Here is a 14,855-nt window from a genome sequence, read left to right as displayed (position 1 = left end):
GCCTCCATCATTTCATAATCATATCACTTGTCATTACTTAGTTCTTGTTTTATCACTTCTTTAGTCATTAATCTTGTTTCAAGTATTTTGCTATCATTAATCAATCAAAATCTCAATTGTTCACTTGAATTGAGAAACTGATCACATAGCTTAGTGTCTATCACCACATTCTTGGATTGACAACCTCTTTTATGCTACTTTGACAAGGGGATTGATAGCCCTGAGACAAAGAAAGATGCTAAGCCAAGACTATTGAGATGGGTTCTTCTACTTCAGGAGTTTGATATGGAAGTACAGGACAAAAAGGGTATAGAGAATGGAGTTGCAGACCATCTCTCTAGGTTGAGAGTAGACTCTGAAGTCCCTCTTAATGACAGTCTTCTTGAGGAATCATTGATGGTGCTCCACTCTTATTTGGAGTTGGAAGAAGTGGATAGCATCCAAGAAAAGAGAATGTCCTGGTTTGCTGATATTGTGAACTTTCTTGCTTGTGGAGTGGAACCACCTGAACTTGATCCTTACCACAAGAAGAAGTTCTTCAGAGATGTCCAAAGATACCATTGGGATGAGCCCTACTTGTATGTCCTGAACAAAGATCAGCTGTATAGAAGGTGTCTTGCTGAGGAGGAGATGCCACATGTGTTGCAAGAATGTCATGGTTCAGCTTTTGGGGGTCACATGGGAGCATTCAAGACTGTGACCAAGGTTCTTCAGAGTGGGTTTTGGTGGCCCACAATGTTCAAAGATGCTCAGCTAGTTGTTTCATCATGTGATGCTTGTCAGAGGCATGGGAACATATCAAAGAGGAGTGAGATGCCTCAAAATCCAATTCTAGAGGTTGAAATCTTTGATTGCTGGGGAGTTGAATTCATGGGGCCTTTCATTTCATCTTATGGGAATCAGTATATACTAGTTGCTGTGGACTATGTATCCAAATGGGTTAAGGCCATTGCTTCCCCTACCAATGATTCCAAGGTAGTGGTGAAGTTGTTCAAGAACATTATCTTCCCAAGATTTAGAGTACCCAGGGTTGTCATTTCTGATGGAGGATCTCATTTTGTGAACAAGACTTTGGAAGGATTGCTGAGAAAGCATGGAGTGAAACACAAGGTAGCTACTCCTTATCATCCTCAAACTAGTGGCCAGGTTGAAGTATCTAGTAACAGATCAAGGCCATTCTTGAGAGGACTGTTAGCTCAAGCAGAAAAGATTGGAGCAAAAGGCTAGATGATGCATTGTGGGCTTATAGAACTGCCTTTAAAACTCCAATTGGGACATCACCTTTCAATCTGTTATATGGGAAGAGCTGCCACCTTCCTGTTGAGCTGGAGTACAAGGCTTTGTGGGCTGTGAAGTTGGTGAACTTTGATATCAAGACAGCACAAGAGAAACGGGTCATGCAACTCCATGAACTTGAAGAGATCAGGCTTGGGGCTTTTGAGAGCTCCAAGATTTATAAAGAAAAGACCAAGGCTCTGCATGACCAAAAGATTCTGAAAAGGGAGTTCAAGGAAGGTGATCTAGTGATGCTGTTCAACTTTAGGCTTAAGTTGTTTCCTGGAAAACTTAAGTCTAGATGGTCTGGTCCCTTTAAAGTTCTTGAGGTCAGGCCATATGGAGCTGTTGTGTTAGAAGGCAAGAATGGTCAAGAGTTTGTGGTAAATTTCCAAAGGATCAAGCATTACCTGGTCTCACAAAGGAAGGAGGAAGCTACAACAGTTCCCCTTCTTGATCCACCACCAGCCTGGTAAACAGGTTTCCAAAGTCAAACTTAGAGACTTTAAACAAAGTGCTCTTGGGAGATACCCCAAGCTTAAATTTTGTAAATATGCTTTTAATCTTTTTCTTTCTTTCTTTTTTATGTTTTAGGATGTTTTGATGGGATCTTGGAAAGTGAATGCAAGTTGAAAAAGAATGAGGGAGTGGGCAAAGGTTTATGTTCGGCCCTGAGCATGGTAGCCTGCCACGGTCCAATTTCAACCGTGGCAAGCTTTTTAGTTAAGTCACGGTAGAGGAATCACGATTAGAAGTGTGACCGTGGCAAGAAGACACATCTTTCGGCGTTTGCCACGGTCAAGAGACACGGGACTGATGCCGGCCGCGGCAATCAAGAGATGAAGGAACCATGCATTCGGTGCTTGACACGATGAGTTTGCCACGAGGAGAAGGCTTGGCCATGGCACATGTTGGAAAAGAAGCAGATCTTCGGGGTTTGCCACAGTCAGTTGACATGGGACGCTCCAGACCGCGGCAGAAACAAGGAAACTCTTGGTGTTTGACACGGTCACGTGCCACGGTCAACAAGGCGCGGCAAAGAATTTTGAAAAGTCTTGACCGTACGGACGTTGACCGGTCAAAGACGCGCCCTTTACAGCTGTTCCCCACCATGGTCTTCTTCCTCACACGAGTTTGCCTCATTCTCCTCATTTCTTGAACTTACAACACTCATATATCTCTAGTTCTTGAACCAAATTGAGGAATTCCAACTGCATTGAACTCGTATTCCTGTCTAGTTTCTTGCTGCACATTCGTTTTTCACTCGAACTTTGAAGATTCCAAGGTATTTTTGTCTGTTAAAACTCACCTTTTCCATGTCTTGATGTACTGTTCATGAACAAGAAACACATGGAATCGATTTTAATAGGCCGCTTGATACCTTGGAATCATTTTGTGAATGTTGTGCAAGTAGAATGGATAGGAAATACATGGATCTTGCTTGAGAATGACCTGTTCTTGGAATTTTTGAGAAATCTCTTTAAATTCATCAACTATTTTGATTTTTTTTCTAGAAATTGTGTTTCAAGCTGAACTCTTTGTGTGCATTGCTTCTTGCCATTGCCTTGGGTTTATTGAGTTTTTAACCAGCTAAAGACACGTTCTTTTCTAGTGAGATCGATCTGTGCCACCCTGTACTTGGTGAATTTTTGGAAATCTTTTGTTGTTCTCTTGCCTTGGTGCTCACAGCTGTTTGAGAAAATGCAGGATGGGAGGAACAAAAAGAACAGCAGCCATGGAGAAATCGAAAAAAGAGAGAGCTGGAGCTTCAGAGGATCAGATTCTACCTTTTGGGCATAAAGTTGTTAAGAAACAGAAGAAGCAAAGAAAGCCAAAGAATCCAGCTGAGAAGAAAGTAAAGGATGTGGCTGCACCAAAGAAAACCAAAGCTTCTACTTCAAGGAATTCTGGTAAAGAACTGGCGCTGGTTGAAGCTGTTCAAAGGAAAGGAAAAGAGGTGGCTGTGGCTGAGGATGAAGATGAAACATAGAGTGATCCTGAAGTAGCATTGCAGCCGATTAAGAAAGCAAAGACAAAACCAGAACCAGAAGACAAAGAACCAACTTTTGATGACTACTTTGCTATGTTCAAGGATGTAAAGGTGTTGCAAACCAAGTTCCCTGATATGGAGCTGCTGAAAAAGATGGGGCTTCTTGAAGAGGTTCAGCTCATTTTTAACAACATGGGATTTGCTGGATTCTTTGAGATGAAAGATGTGGCTCATGATGGTGTAACACAAGAGTTCCTTGCATCCCTTGAAGTTTGTGGATATGGCCCCAGAGATCAGAGGATCAAAGAGGGAAATGGTCTTGGGCACATAGAGTTCACAGTCAATGGTACACAATACCATGTAAGCTTCAAGGAACTAGATGAGATCTTTTCCTTTGAAAGACATGCACAGGATAAGACACTGAAGTTCACATACCCTGATCACATGATTACTGACCTGTGGGATACAAGAGTTCATGGATAAGAAACCCAACCATCCGCTATGCTCACAAAGTGCTTTGCCAAATGTTTTTTACCAAACACAATGATGGTGTAGTGCATCTAGCTGACATGGAGCTACTGGATATGGGTCTACATCCTCTCTTCAGTCATTTTAAGAGCAAGAGAGAATTTCATCTCCCACACTACATCCCTTCTGGTGGTGCATTCTTGGCACGCCATATGCTGATATACAAAGACATTGCTTGGAGTGAGGGTAAAAGACAGAAGCTCACTAAGTTGCACAATGGATGGTTAGTGACAAAGATTCTGAAAGCAAGAGGTTTTGTCTTTTATGATGTTGAGGTCAAGCCTGAGTTGATTGATGAAGCTACCCTCACCAAGGTTGGGTTTTTAACAGACAGCAATGGTGAAAACTTCTTGTACACCTTCAAGCTCTTACAAAATGAGAAGGTCCAAGTTCTGTTGCCACACCCAGCCATCACCACTCTCACAGAAAGGCACAATGTCTCCTTTACTGTTCTAAAGGATCAGCTCTACAACCCAGCCATTGACCCTCCAATTCGCAAATGCAAGAGGACTGCAGGATCCAAGGGTAAAGAGCCAGTTGAAGAGCAGAGCACAGCTAGAGCTGCCGGTTGTGAGAATGAGGAGCCAAGAGATTTGAAAGAAGGATGGGAGCAGGCCAGTACCATTTTGATCCTTATTTTTGGGGTGAACCTGAGTATCACACAAAGAAGCTGTATTCACGAGTTAACAGCCTTCAGAAATGGTGCAAATGGCAAGACAAAACGATCCACAAGCTAGTTGACTGTGTTAGGCAACTAAAGAAGAAGGTGAAGAAACTCACAGCTCCAGCCACCTCACCCAAACGAGATACAAGAGAAGAGGTGGGAGAAAGCTCAGCAGATCAAGGCCTTGTGTTCCCACCAGGAAAAGAAGACTGGATCAACCCGGCCACAGCGTTCCTACCAGACTCACCTGAGAGCAGCCCACCTAGATACTCAACTCCATCCTGCTCAACCTCCAATCCATCCCATTATCTGGGATCCGACCTCAGTGATTGAGGTAAACACTCCATCTTTGTAAATATGCATATAACTTAGCTTATTTTCTCTTTGCATTTTGTGATTTTGCTTTGCACTTCTCCTTCATGCTTTTATAACACAAGGGACTGTGTTATTTAAGTGTGGGGGAGGAGTTTTGTGTTTACTAATCATGTTTATTCTGCTCTTATTTTCTTTTTCACTTTGAGTCTCATTTTGCATTCATCTAAGTGCATTAAAAAAAAAATAGCTCATGTAGTTGCATTCACATTTTAGGTTGAGTCTAGTTTGCATTTTCATATAGGTTGCATCATATGCAAATGGGAGTAATGATAGATTTTTTTTTCTTGAAGAGAGCATCATTTTAAGAACTTGGTCCCTTAAGGCATTGCAAAACTGGTATGAAATCAAGTGTGAACCATGCTTTGGACTGGTGTCTCAATACTTTTGTGCTAGCTGAATCAAGTTGTGAATAGCCTCAACCTTGCTTAAGTGAGAACCCGTGAATTTGACATCTAATTATCATGTTTGTGCATATCATTGTGAATTCATGGGTACCATATACATATTTGAGCTTTCTTATCCTTTTTATCATTCTTGCTAGCTCAAATAGCTGATCTCTCATCTTGAGACAGTTCCCTGCCTTTAGCCAAACCTTTCTTTGAAGCCTAAACACCCTTCTTGTGTGCATGATTTGTGAGGCCTTGTTTCTAGTAGACTTGGTAAAAAGTGTTGGGTTTAGAGCGACAAAGATAGTGCTGCATGTAGATACTAGTCCAACATCAAGGGCTAGTCTAGGTTTAGGTGAAAGTGAGGGCATTGGTTTTGAGTGTGTGAGCTGAAAAGAAAAAAAAAATATGAGTGATGAAAGTGGAAAGAACTAGATTGGTTAGGGGAATGAATACTTAAATGAAAGAAAGTGAGTGTGTGCCGAAATGTAAAGCTCATGTGTTGAAATGAAAAGAGTCTCATAAAAAAAAAAAGAGAAAAGATTCAAAAAGAGGCTGGATTAAAGAAGAGCTTGTGTGTTAAAGGAAAAGAAACTCACTAAGTGGTTGTTAAAGAAAGCATTCCCCTAAGAAATGAAATGAAGAGAGTGATGAGAGCTGATTGAGTGTCAAGGGTAAAATGCCATTTGGGGTGAGTAGACTAGAGAAATAATCTTGAGAGGTTTAAAGTTGAGTGTGAAAAGCATTTTGGGTGTGGGGTAGATGTAGTTCTATCTTTGTATGCATCCATTGCTTTTTACCCTTAGCATTTTACTAAAGTCTACTAATTTTTGAGTGATCCCCTTGCATGGAGTACCAGTTACTTGATTGAGATCATTTTAATCTCAAGACCCAGTCCCAAGCCAAATGAATTCACTTGATTTGCATGAACATGATCCACTTGATACTTTAAATGAATGTCAAAAGGTTGAGGTTAGGAATGCTTGTGAACGTTGGTGCTTGAGTTTGGTTCATTTGGTGACAAGTATGGCTAATTTTTATGAGTAAACCAGTTTGCATTGCAGCGTAGAATTGATGACTTGAATAATGAGCTTTAAATTTTTTTAATGATGATCTCTCTTTAAAGAAATATGAACTCCCATGCATTCAACCTCTCTCTCTCATTTGTTCTTTTTTGCTTGAGGACAAGCAAAGGACAAGTGTGGGGGAGTTGATATATTCATCATATTTAGGATTGCATTTTTGTCCAAAGATTGAGTCTCATGCATACATTTAGCTAGTTTTGTTAGAGTTTGTCCTTGGTTCTTGCTTTGTCTAGGATTTGCATTAGGTCCTAGAGTGTCCTGCATTTTTGGAGTGTTCTCAGGTCATTTGGAGACTTTTTGGAGAAACTTGGAGCTTAGATCATGGAGGAACCCTCACCTGTGTGCAACAACTCGGACAGATGGTTTGGCGCAGACAACGCCCTCACTTTGATCGCGTGGGACGAAGGACTTGCAATGCGATTCACCTTCCGGAGTCTTCATCAAGAACGAAGAGGCTCGAGTCTAGTTTCCATAACACTTGAGATCGTCTTATTTGGAGTTGTGAGCTGAAAGGTACGGCGATCGGACGCAGTGCATTTCTCGGAGCTGATAAAAGACCAAAGCAACGCGCGTCAAAGAACTGGCGGAAGGGAGCCTTTGCCGACGTCACCTGAGCTAGAGCCCTTCACCAAAGTTGAAGAAGTCTGAGTCTTCTGTCAACTGAAACTGGAATCACACCATTTGGACCAATATCCTGGAAGCTACTCTCCCATGAATGTGAAGTTGTCCGAGGAGCCCTGAATGCTGCGAGATTGATAACCCATATTAAGGCCTTGAAATTATGCTAAGGGAAGGATGGCACGGTGGAAGGCCACGGTGCATATCTGACCGTGGCATTTGATTGCATTTCTTCGGGGTTTGACACGGTCTCCACATGACGGTCTACACTTGACCGTGTCAAGATAGACTTGGTCGCGGCATGATCTTACTTGCATTCGGGAATTGCCACGAGGTAATGCCACGGTCTACACTTGACCATGGCAAGACAACACTCATGATCCTTAAGACGTTCAGGACTTGACAAGGCCACATGCCACGGCTTGAGACTTGGCCGTGGCAACTTTATGCAATCCTTCGGCTCTTGACACGGCCACACGCCACGGCTTGAGATTTAGCCGTGGCAACTTTATGCAATCCTTCGGCGTTTGACATGGCCATGCATCACGACCAGAGGGAGCCCGTGGCACCAATATCCGTCCAAGAACAGAAGCTTCGGGTTTTAACACGGTCACATGCCACGGTTCGTCCAAGACCTGCTAGACCGTGGCAAACCTCACCTTTACCTACCAAAGCCGGGTCAGTACCCGGTTTGTTCCGGGCTGACCCGATTCGTTTTTAGAGAACTATATATAGATTTTAGGGTTTTTCTCCAAAGGACTTATGCTTTATTCCCTTTTGTCTCTTGCCTCTTTTGTGAAAGACTCCACTTAAGAAGAGAAATATCGATTTTTAAGTGTTTAATCAAGAAAGTTTGAGAGATCTTTGTGTTTAAAGCTGTTTTCTTCTTAATCTATCATATCCATCTCCATTTCTCATCATTAATCATGCTAATCTTCTCAACTTGCAAAGGTTTAAGAGAGATTAGTATGATTAGTGAGTAGTCACCTTAATGGGATTCTAGATGTGTAGGTTAGGGTGCTAAAGTGTTAGATTAGGAGTGCTTAGGGCTAGATTCATTGATTCATCTCTCTAAACAGCTGTTCTCTAGGCTATATCCTTGCATATCACTTGAGATCTAGATTCTGAGAATTTCATGCACCAAAAGTGTTTGATGAATTCCTGAAAGAGCTGTATTAGAGGTTTAAGCATTTGCTGCATGATGATGTATTGTTATTTGCTTGAATGATCATTTAGAACTGTTTATTAATGCATACTGATTCATATTTCACAAATGATGATTTGGTTTGAAAATGGATTAGTGTAGGGGTTAATACCTTCATGAGAGGATTAATCTAAATTAGAGATCTTAATCATTTGAATCATGTCTCATCATTGTCATTAGCATTCCTAGTTTAGCACCAAAGCACCCTAGCCAACTATCATGTCTAGAATCTCATGCCTCCATCATTTCATAATCATATCACTTGTCATTACTTAGTTCTTGTTTGATAACTTCTTTACTCATTAATCTTGTTTCAAGTATTTAGCTATCATTAATCATTCAAAATCTCACTTGTCCACTTGAATTGAGAAACTGATCACATAGCTTAGTGTCTATCACCACATTCTTGGATTGACAACCTCTTTTATGCTACTTTGACAAGGGGATTGATAGTCCTGAGACCCAATAAGTCTTGTCTATCAGTCATCAACAGGTCCTTCTCTCTCTTGCGGTTTTGCATAATATCTTGCATCCTCCAGATCTTCAGGTAACCCGAAACACTTTAACTCCACCACTTAAATAGCATTTACTGCCAAACGCCGTCTACCCTGAATAATTCCTTTGATGAGAATTCACCAATATACTTAATGAATGTAAAGAGCTAGTTGACTGGAAGTTAGATCTAAGTGTGTAGATTTTCGCATGACGGATTAACGGACTAGTTTTACTTGTAGTTTGGTGAGAATTTTCTAGACTAGATCCAATTAGATGTTTCATGATTAGTTATGGTTTAGAAGGACGGTCACTGAGATATTGTTTAGTTCCTGCGATTTTTCAAAAATTTCTTTTCTGACTTAAGTTTGGTTGAGGACTAACAAAAGGTAAGCCTGGGGGAGTTGATAACACCGTATTTTGACCACTTTTATGGATCATAATTATATCTTATGCAGGTGTTTTAACTCTGTTTTCAATGGTTTTTAAAGTGTTTTCAATGTTTTAGAGTTTCAAAAGACTTTACAGGAAACTTGGGCAAAAGATATGCAATTTGAAACAAATGAGCAACTTTGGATAAATGCAGGCCGTCAGAAGTATGATAAGCGATGAAGACCTTCTCATCGTCTGATCACCCCCAAAATTTGAGACAACATAGAGGATCCAACCAGCTTTCTAATCCACTTGGTTTGGAAACAATCCAACGCTTAGTTCAGATATTCCCGATGCAAGAATGACAGAAAATGCAGTTCCGGAAGAGAGTCATGTGCCGGGACCGCGGCCAACACCCATTTTCTCGCGGGTAGAGCCACCGTGACCACGGAACTTGGTCGTTCACTTTCCAGACGACTTAATTAAAGCCCAGATCAATTCCTTTCGTTATTTTTGAAGCCCTAAGTGTCCAGGACCACCACAGAAGCTATAAATACCCTCTTTAGGTCATTATAAAGAGGGGGAGACGAATAGAAACACATACTATAGAGAGAGAAAGTTCGTGTGCAACCCTAGAGTCCGCCGCTGTCGATCCCGAAGAAGGAGCCGCCGCTGGAGAGCATCATCGCGCCTCCACCTGCAACTCTGTTCTTCGTTTTTCTTCCTTCTTTTCTTTAGTTTCCTGCACTCTCAATTTCGTTTATGATGCTTTGTTACAATATGTTTGAGTAGTTACCCAGTTGGGTTTAAAGGGTGATAACACCGTATTTTGACCACTTTTATGGATCGTTTTGAAATACGTTTTCTATGTTTTTAATTGCTTTCAAGTACTTTTATTACATTTTTCTAGTATTTGTAGTTCTAAGACTCTTTTCAGGTAACTTAGGGAAAAGCTTAACAAAATAGATAGAAAACCAGATTTCGCTCAGAGCAAACCGTCAGAAGTTCACCCCTGATTGAAGGCCTTCTCACCGTCTGATCCAGCTCCAATCTGGAGATCTTATAGATGGAAGTATCAGCTTTCCAGCACACTTTACAGCTTGGCAATCCAATGGTTCAACCAAAAGATACGCGAAGAGAAAGATGTCCCGTAATCCAGCCGGCAAGCGTTTCCACCCGCAGCCAACAGAGCATTTCGCGCGGTAAGAACCACCGCGACCGCGGTCAGCCACCCATTTCCCGCGGTCACACTCATCCCGACCGCGGCCAGCTAACTTCAACCCTGAAGGCCCATTTCCGAAGCCCATATCATTTTCCCAGCCTTGATTCCAGAACCCTAGACCCTAGAGATGTCTTGAGCACTATAAATACATGTTTTACGAACCCTAATTCATATGCCCTCATATCTTCTTATTGTTTTAGAATACTTTTTAAGTTTTAGGTTTTAGAGAGAGAGAGATTTGTCTCTTGAACCCTTGTTCTTTCTTTTTCAATTTCGGTTTCTATTCTACTTTTTAATACTATGTTTTTGATTTCGTTCATCATGTCTGAGTAATTTTATTGTTGGGACTAAGGGATTTTCGATGGGGATTTATATGTTCGGTGAAGATTCCATGAGCTTTTGAGCCGAATCTTAGAACTTTTTCTTCTGAATTCGTTTTTACTGCATGAGAGTAGCGTCATGAACTAAAATCTGATCCAGATGCTTGGTGACACGAAAGTGTTCATCCGGTGTCAGATCTAGTTTGGGAGAGCAAAACAAACATAGGAGTGGAAACCTATCTATGGGCGATTTGTGAATGCTGACGAGTCTTAAACATAATGCCTCTCTTCTTTTCCAGGGCCAGAGTGGAAACCTACTGGTCAGGGTTGAGAGAGATAGTTGTCTATGATCACGACAGTGGCGTATTCATACGTCCGTGACTCCAGTTCGAAAAGTTTAAGCTAAGATCTTATCAAATTTACTCTCTAGCAATGTTTTGAATCGTTCGTACCCCTGAGAAAACTTCCCTGAACCCCAGCGCCGCTTTTCTTATAGATTCACACCGTTTTATTTCAAGCTTTAGTTTACTATTTTCATTCCCTTTCAATCGATTTTCATTCAAGCAATTAGGTTAGCCGTTTTTCTCATTTTTACTCGAATTCGCTAAGTTTAGTTATTAGGTCATTTTAATTCCCGTATTTTCTCTTTAAGATTCGTTTTTACATTTTAAACACACCACCAAAACCCCCACAAAACTCGCCTGGTTCTAGACTTCCTTACTTTATATTTCTTTCGAAGGCTTTTGCAGGAAAGATCCTCCTTCCCTGTGGATTCGATCCCTAAGTACTACAATCGATAAGCTGTGCACTTGCGGCTATTGATTTCTTTTAGGGTAAAACTTGACAACCCTCGACACACGACACACCACATCAAGTTTTTGGCGCCGTTTCCGGGGAAGGCACGTGTTTTCTTTTTCGCAAAACCCCATGAAAGGTTGGTAAATCGACTCTAGAACCCCTTTTTCTGCATATTTCCATTTTTCGGTTATTTTGTTTCCATTTCAAAAGATATGGATCCTATAAATCGAAATACACACTATGAGGAAGGTTTCTATAACACTCCTCAAGCCACCCGACGCAGAGAGAAGCAGTACTTACGCAATCTCTACGAAGAAATTCGAACTGAAGACTACAGAACGTTCCAGAACAAGCCATACATACCTCCAATGGCAAACCCTAGATATCCTATGTATCGCCTACCTCACCAGATTCTCCACCGAGATGAGAACGTCCAGCTCAGCAACCGATTGAGTCAGCTCGAAGGCGTGATCAAGAAATTCATAGAAGCTCAAGCAACTGCTACAGCCGCTCTAAACGAAAGGATTGACGGGATATCGAAACTTTTCAATGAGAAGATCGATGACCTAGCCTCACAAGTCAATTCAATAAAAGAACGAGCAACCAAGGACGCAGCTATGATCGCTAACAGGTTCGACAACATGGAGGAAGAGCAAGCAAAGCACACCTATGAGCTCCGCAACACCAAAAACAAAGTCATGGACCTGGATTTCAAACTTGATGATGTGCACAAAGCCCTAAACGAAGCAAAGAACGAGTCTTATGACTTTACAGTCGAAGTTTCAGAGAAGGTTTACAAAGTCATTGACAAAACCGAAGAGCTTGACTCAACCATGGACAAAGTTGTCTATGCTCTTGATGAAGTTGAAGAAAAGGTTGAGAGATCATACAAGGACTTGGAGAGCAGATTACAGCAATCAAAACTAAAGGCTCAACCCCAGAGAGGAAGTACATCAAGCCAGAAGACCCAGGAGATCATTGAGGAAGCAAAGGAGCAAGGAACAGCAGCAAATCAACCTGGAGACACTTCCCCGCAGTCGCATCGCTTTCGACCGCGGCCAAGAAGCCTTCTCCCGCGGTCGTGTTAGGTCTACCCGCGGCCCATGGTCGTTTTCCCGCGGTCGCGTCACCTGCAGTCAAGGCCAACCGGAAAAACGTTCCAAAACAGTCCCGTTCAGCTCATACAAGCAACAGTGCGTCTGATACACCTCCTGCGATGACTAAACCACTCCATCAACAACTGATTTGCTCCATCAGCACCCAAAGATCTGAAGACGAGGACAAGTCATGGCCCTGCAACATGGCCTTGTCTTGTGAAGATGAGTATGAAGAGCAACACTTTGAAGATGAAGAGTATGGGTTGTTTGTAAAAGATCCAAACGCAGGATATACCTCAGAGGACAGTTCAGGAGAAATTCAATGGATCACAAACAACATCAGTAGAGAGAAGCTAATGGAGTTCAACAACGTAGTCAGGTCATTCCTGCTCACCTAAGCTTTGATGAAATCTGGAAGCTTGGTCGTTTGCAAGTCTTTTTCAGGTACTGCAAGGAGTCTAAAGAGGATATCCATAGATATTTTACGCGAGCTCGATACATGACAACACCAGAAGAAGCTGTCTATGCGATTCACCTCAAAAAGCCTGAAGACTGCAGCCACTACACCAACAAAATCAGCAAAGAAAAGCTCGACGAATTCAATGATGTGGTTGGAAATTTGCCTGAAGGAATCACCTTTGCCAGAGCTTGCAAGGATTTCATGATAGGCCACTACTTCTGTGAGAGCAAGGAATCAATCCCTGAGATAGAAGACTTGTTCAACCATGCAAGAAGAGGTAAACATGTTCGAACACTTCACAAAATCGAAGGTGTAGGTCAGTTTCTTATCTCTTGTTCTATTAGAGGAGAAATGTTAAAAAACGTGCTTTGTGATTCTGGAGCTTGTCTTAACATGATGTCTGAGGGAATTGCTTTGAGACTTGGTATTAAACACCTGCGCAGGACTAGAGCAAAGATTAGTCTAGCTGATGATTCCAATGCAACACCTCAAGGAATAGCTCATGAAATTCCTTTGAGAATAGAAGTTTGCATAGTGCCTGCCGACTTCTATATTGTCGAGACGAGAGACGCAACATATCCAGTGATTCTCGGATGGTCTTTTCTAGCAACTTCTGGAGCTATAATGGACTGGCCAAACCGGAGGATTTCATTTGCTAATATCGACAAAGATGTCTTCACAGAAGCTGTCCCATACAACAGCAAAGCAGGAAAACGTTTTCCAACAGAAGAATTTGAAGAAGAGCTTTGGAGTGACGAAGAACCTGCTAGGCAAAGCAAGGAGATGTCGAAAAAGACTTGTCTCAGGACAAGGTCTTCTTCATTGGACTAAGCAACGTCCAACACCAAAAGTCGAGCTAAACGAATTAAAACAGAAACGCTTAATGGGAGGCAACCCATTTAGGTATTGTTTTCTTTAGGATTTTTCTTTCTTTTTCTATTGATCTTTTTGTTTTTCTTAGTTTCAGGTGTTTCTTATAAAACAAAAAAAAAAAAAATCAAAAAAAAAATCAAAAAACAAAAAAAAACCAAAAAGAAGGATGGTCCCTGACTGCTCGGCCCAGCAGGAACTAAGGAGAAGCAGGAACGGGCCGCGATATAAGCCCCCGCGGTCGCATGTGTTCTGACCGCGGGAAACACATGTTCGACCGCGGCCGCATCTTACTGACCACGGCCGAGCACCGGTTTGCCACGGTCGCGTGGCTCCTGACCGCGGCAAATGGTCCTAGAGATCAAACCCGACCCCAAGCCACCCACTTCACCTCATTCCACCTCACCAATCCCCACTCCACCTCATTCATCACTGTCATGATCATAGACAACTATCTCTCGCAACCCTGACCAGTAGGTTTCCACTCTGGCCCTGCATAACCTTAGAACCAGAATTAGTAAACGATTTCTAAGACGAAAAACGGGTTTTGGATAGGTTGTGCGATTTCTATATATGTATTTTAAAAAGGGATTTGAAAAGGTTTAGAAAAGAGTTTTAAAAAGGGTTTTAAAAAGGGTTTTGAAAAGGGTTTTGAAAACTAGAAGTGAATAAATCGATAATAAATCTAAAGGATGAACAGAGCTCTTAATATTGATTCTAGTAAGTTCTTAGAACTCGAGTCACGGACGTATGAATCCGCCACTGTCATGATCATTGACAACTATCTCTCGCAACCCTGACCATTAGGTTTCCACTCTGGCCCTGGAAGGGAAAAGATGCATTATGTTTAAGACTCGTCAACATTCACAGCTCGCCCATAGGTAGGTTTCCACTCCTATAGAATAATTTCTCGTTTCACCCTAGTTCAGACAATCAATGAAAACTTTCGCAACATATCATAGCAGATCGGCTTCTAAGTGGCCAGCAAAGAATCACGCAATAAGATTAAAGGCAAACGAAGAACATCTAGAAGATTATAAATCCTAAATCTATCGATTCATAAGCAAAGACACATGAAATTCCCTTTGAACAATCCCTT

At 41.7% G+C, this 14,855-nt stretch overlaps 1 protein-coding gene across 1 annotated transcript in view; it reads left to right on the top strand.

The window, feature by feature from the left end:
* LOC112085465 overlaps positions 1 to 14,855 on the top strand; it is a gene marked incomplete at its 3' end in the record, with an annotated part of 112,297 nt that overhangs the window by 10,925 nt on the left and 86,517 nt on the right. The window contains 3 exon segments of the mRNA XM_024154680.1: positions 232 to 631; positions 767 to 1,159; positions 1,162 to 1,510. Coding sequence (XP_024010448.1) covers positions 232 to 631; positions 767 to 1,159; positions 1,162 to 1,510 — 1,142 coding nt within the window.

Source organism: Eutrema salsugineum, unplaced genomic scaffold (genome assembly GCF_000478725.1).
Source record: "Eutrema salsugineum unplaced genomic scaffold, Eutsalg1_0 scaffold_3, whole genome shotgun sequence".
In the NCBI taxonomy this organism is placed as follows: Eukaryota; Viridiplantae; Streptophyta; class Magnoliopsida; order Brassicales; family Brassicaceae; genus Eutrema; species Eutrema salsugineum.
Note: the sequence above shows the minus strand (reverse complement) of the source record. Positions and strands in the feature narration are given on the sequence as shown.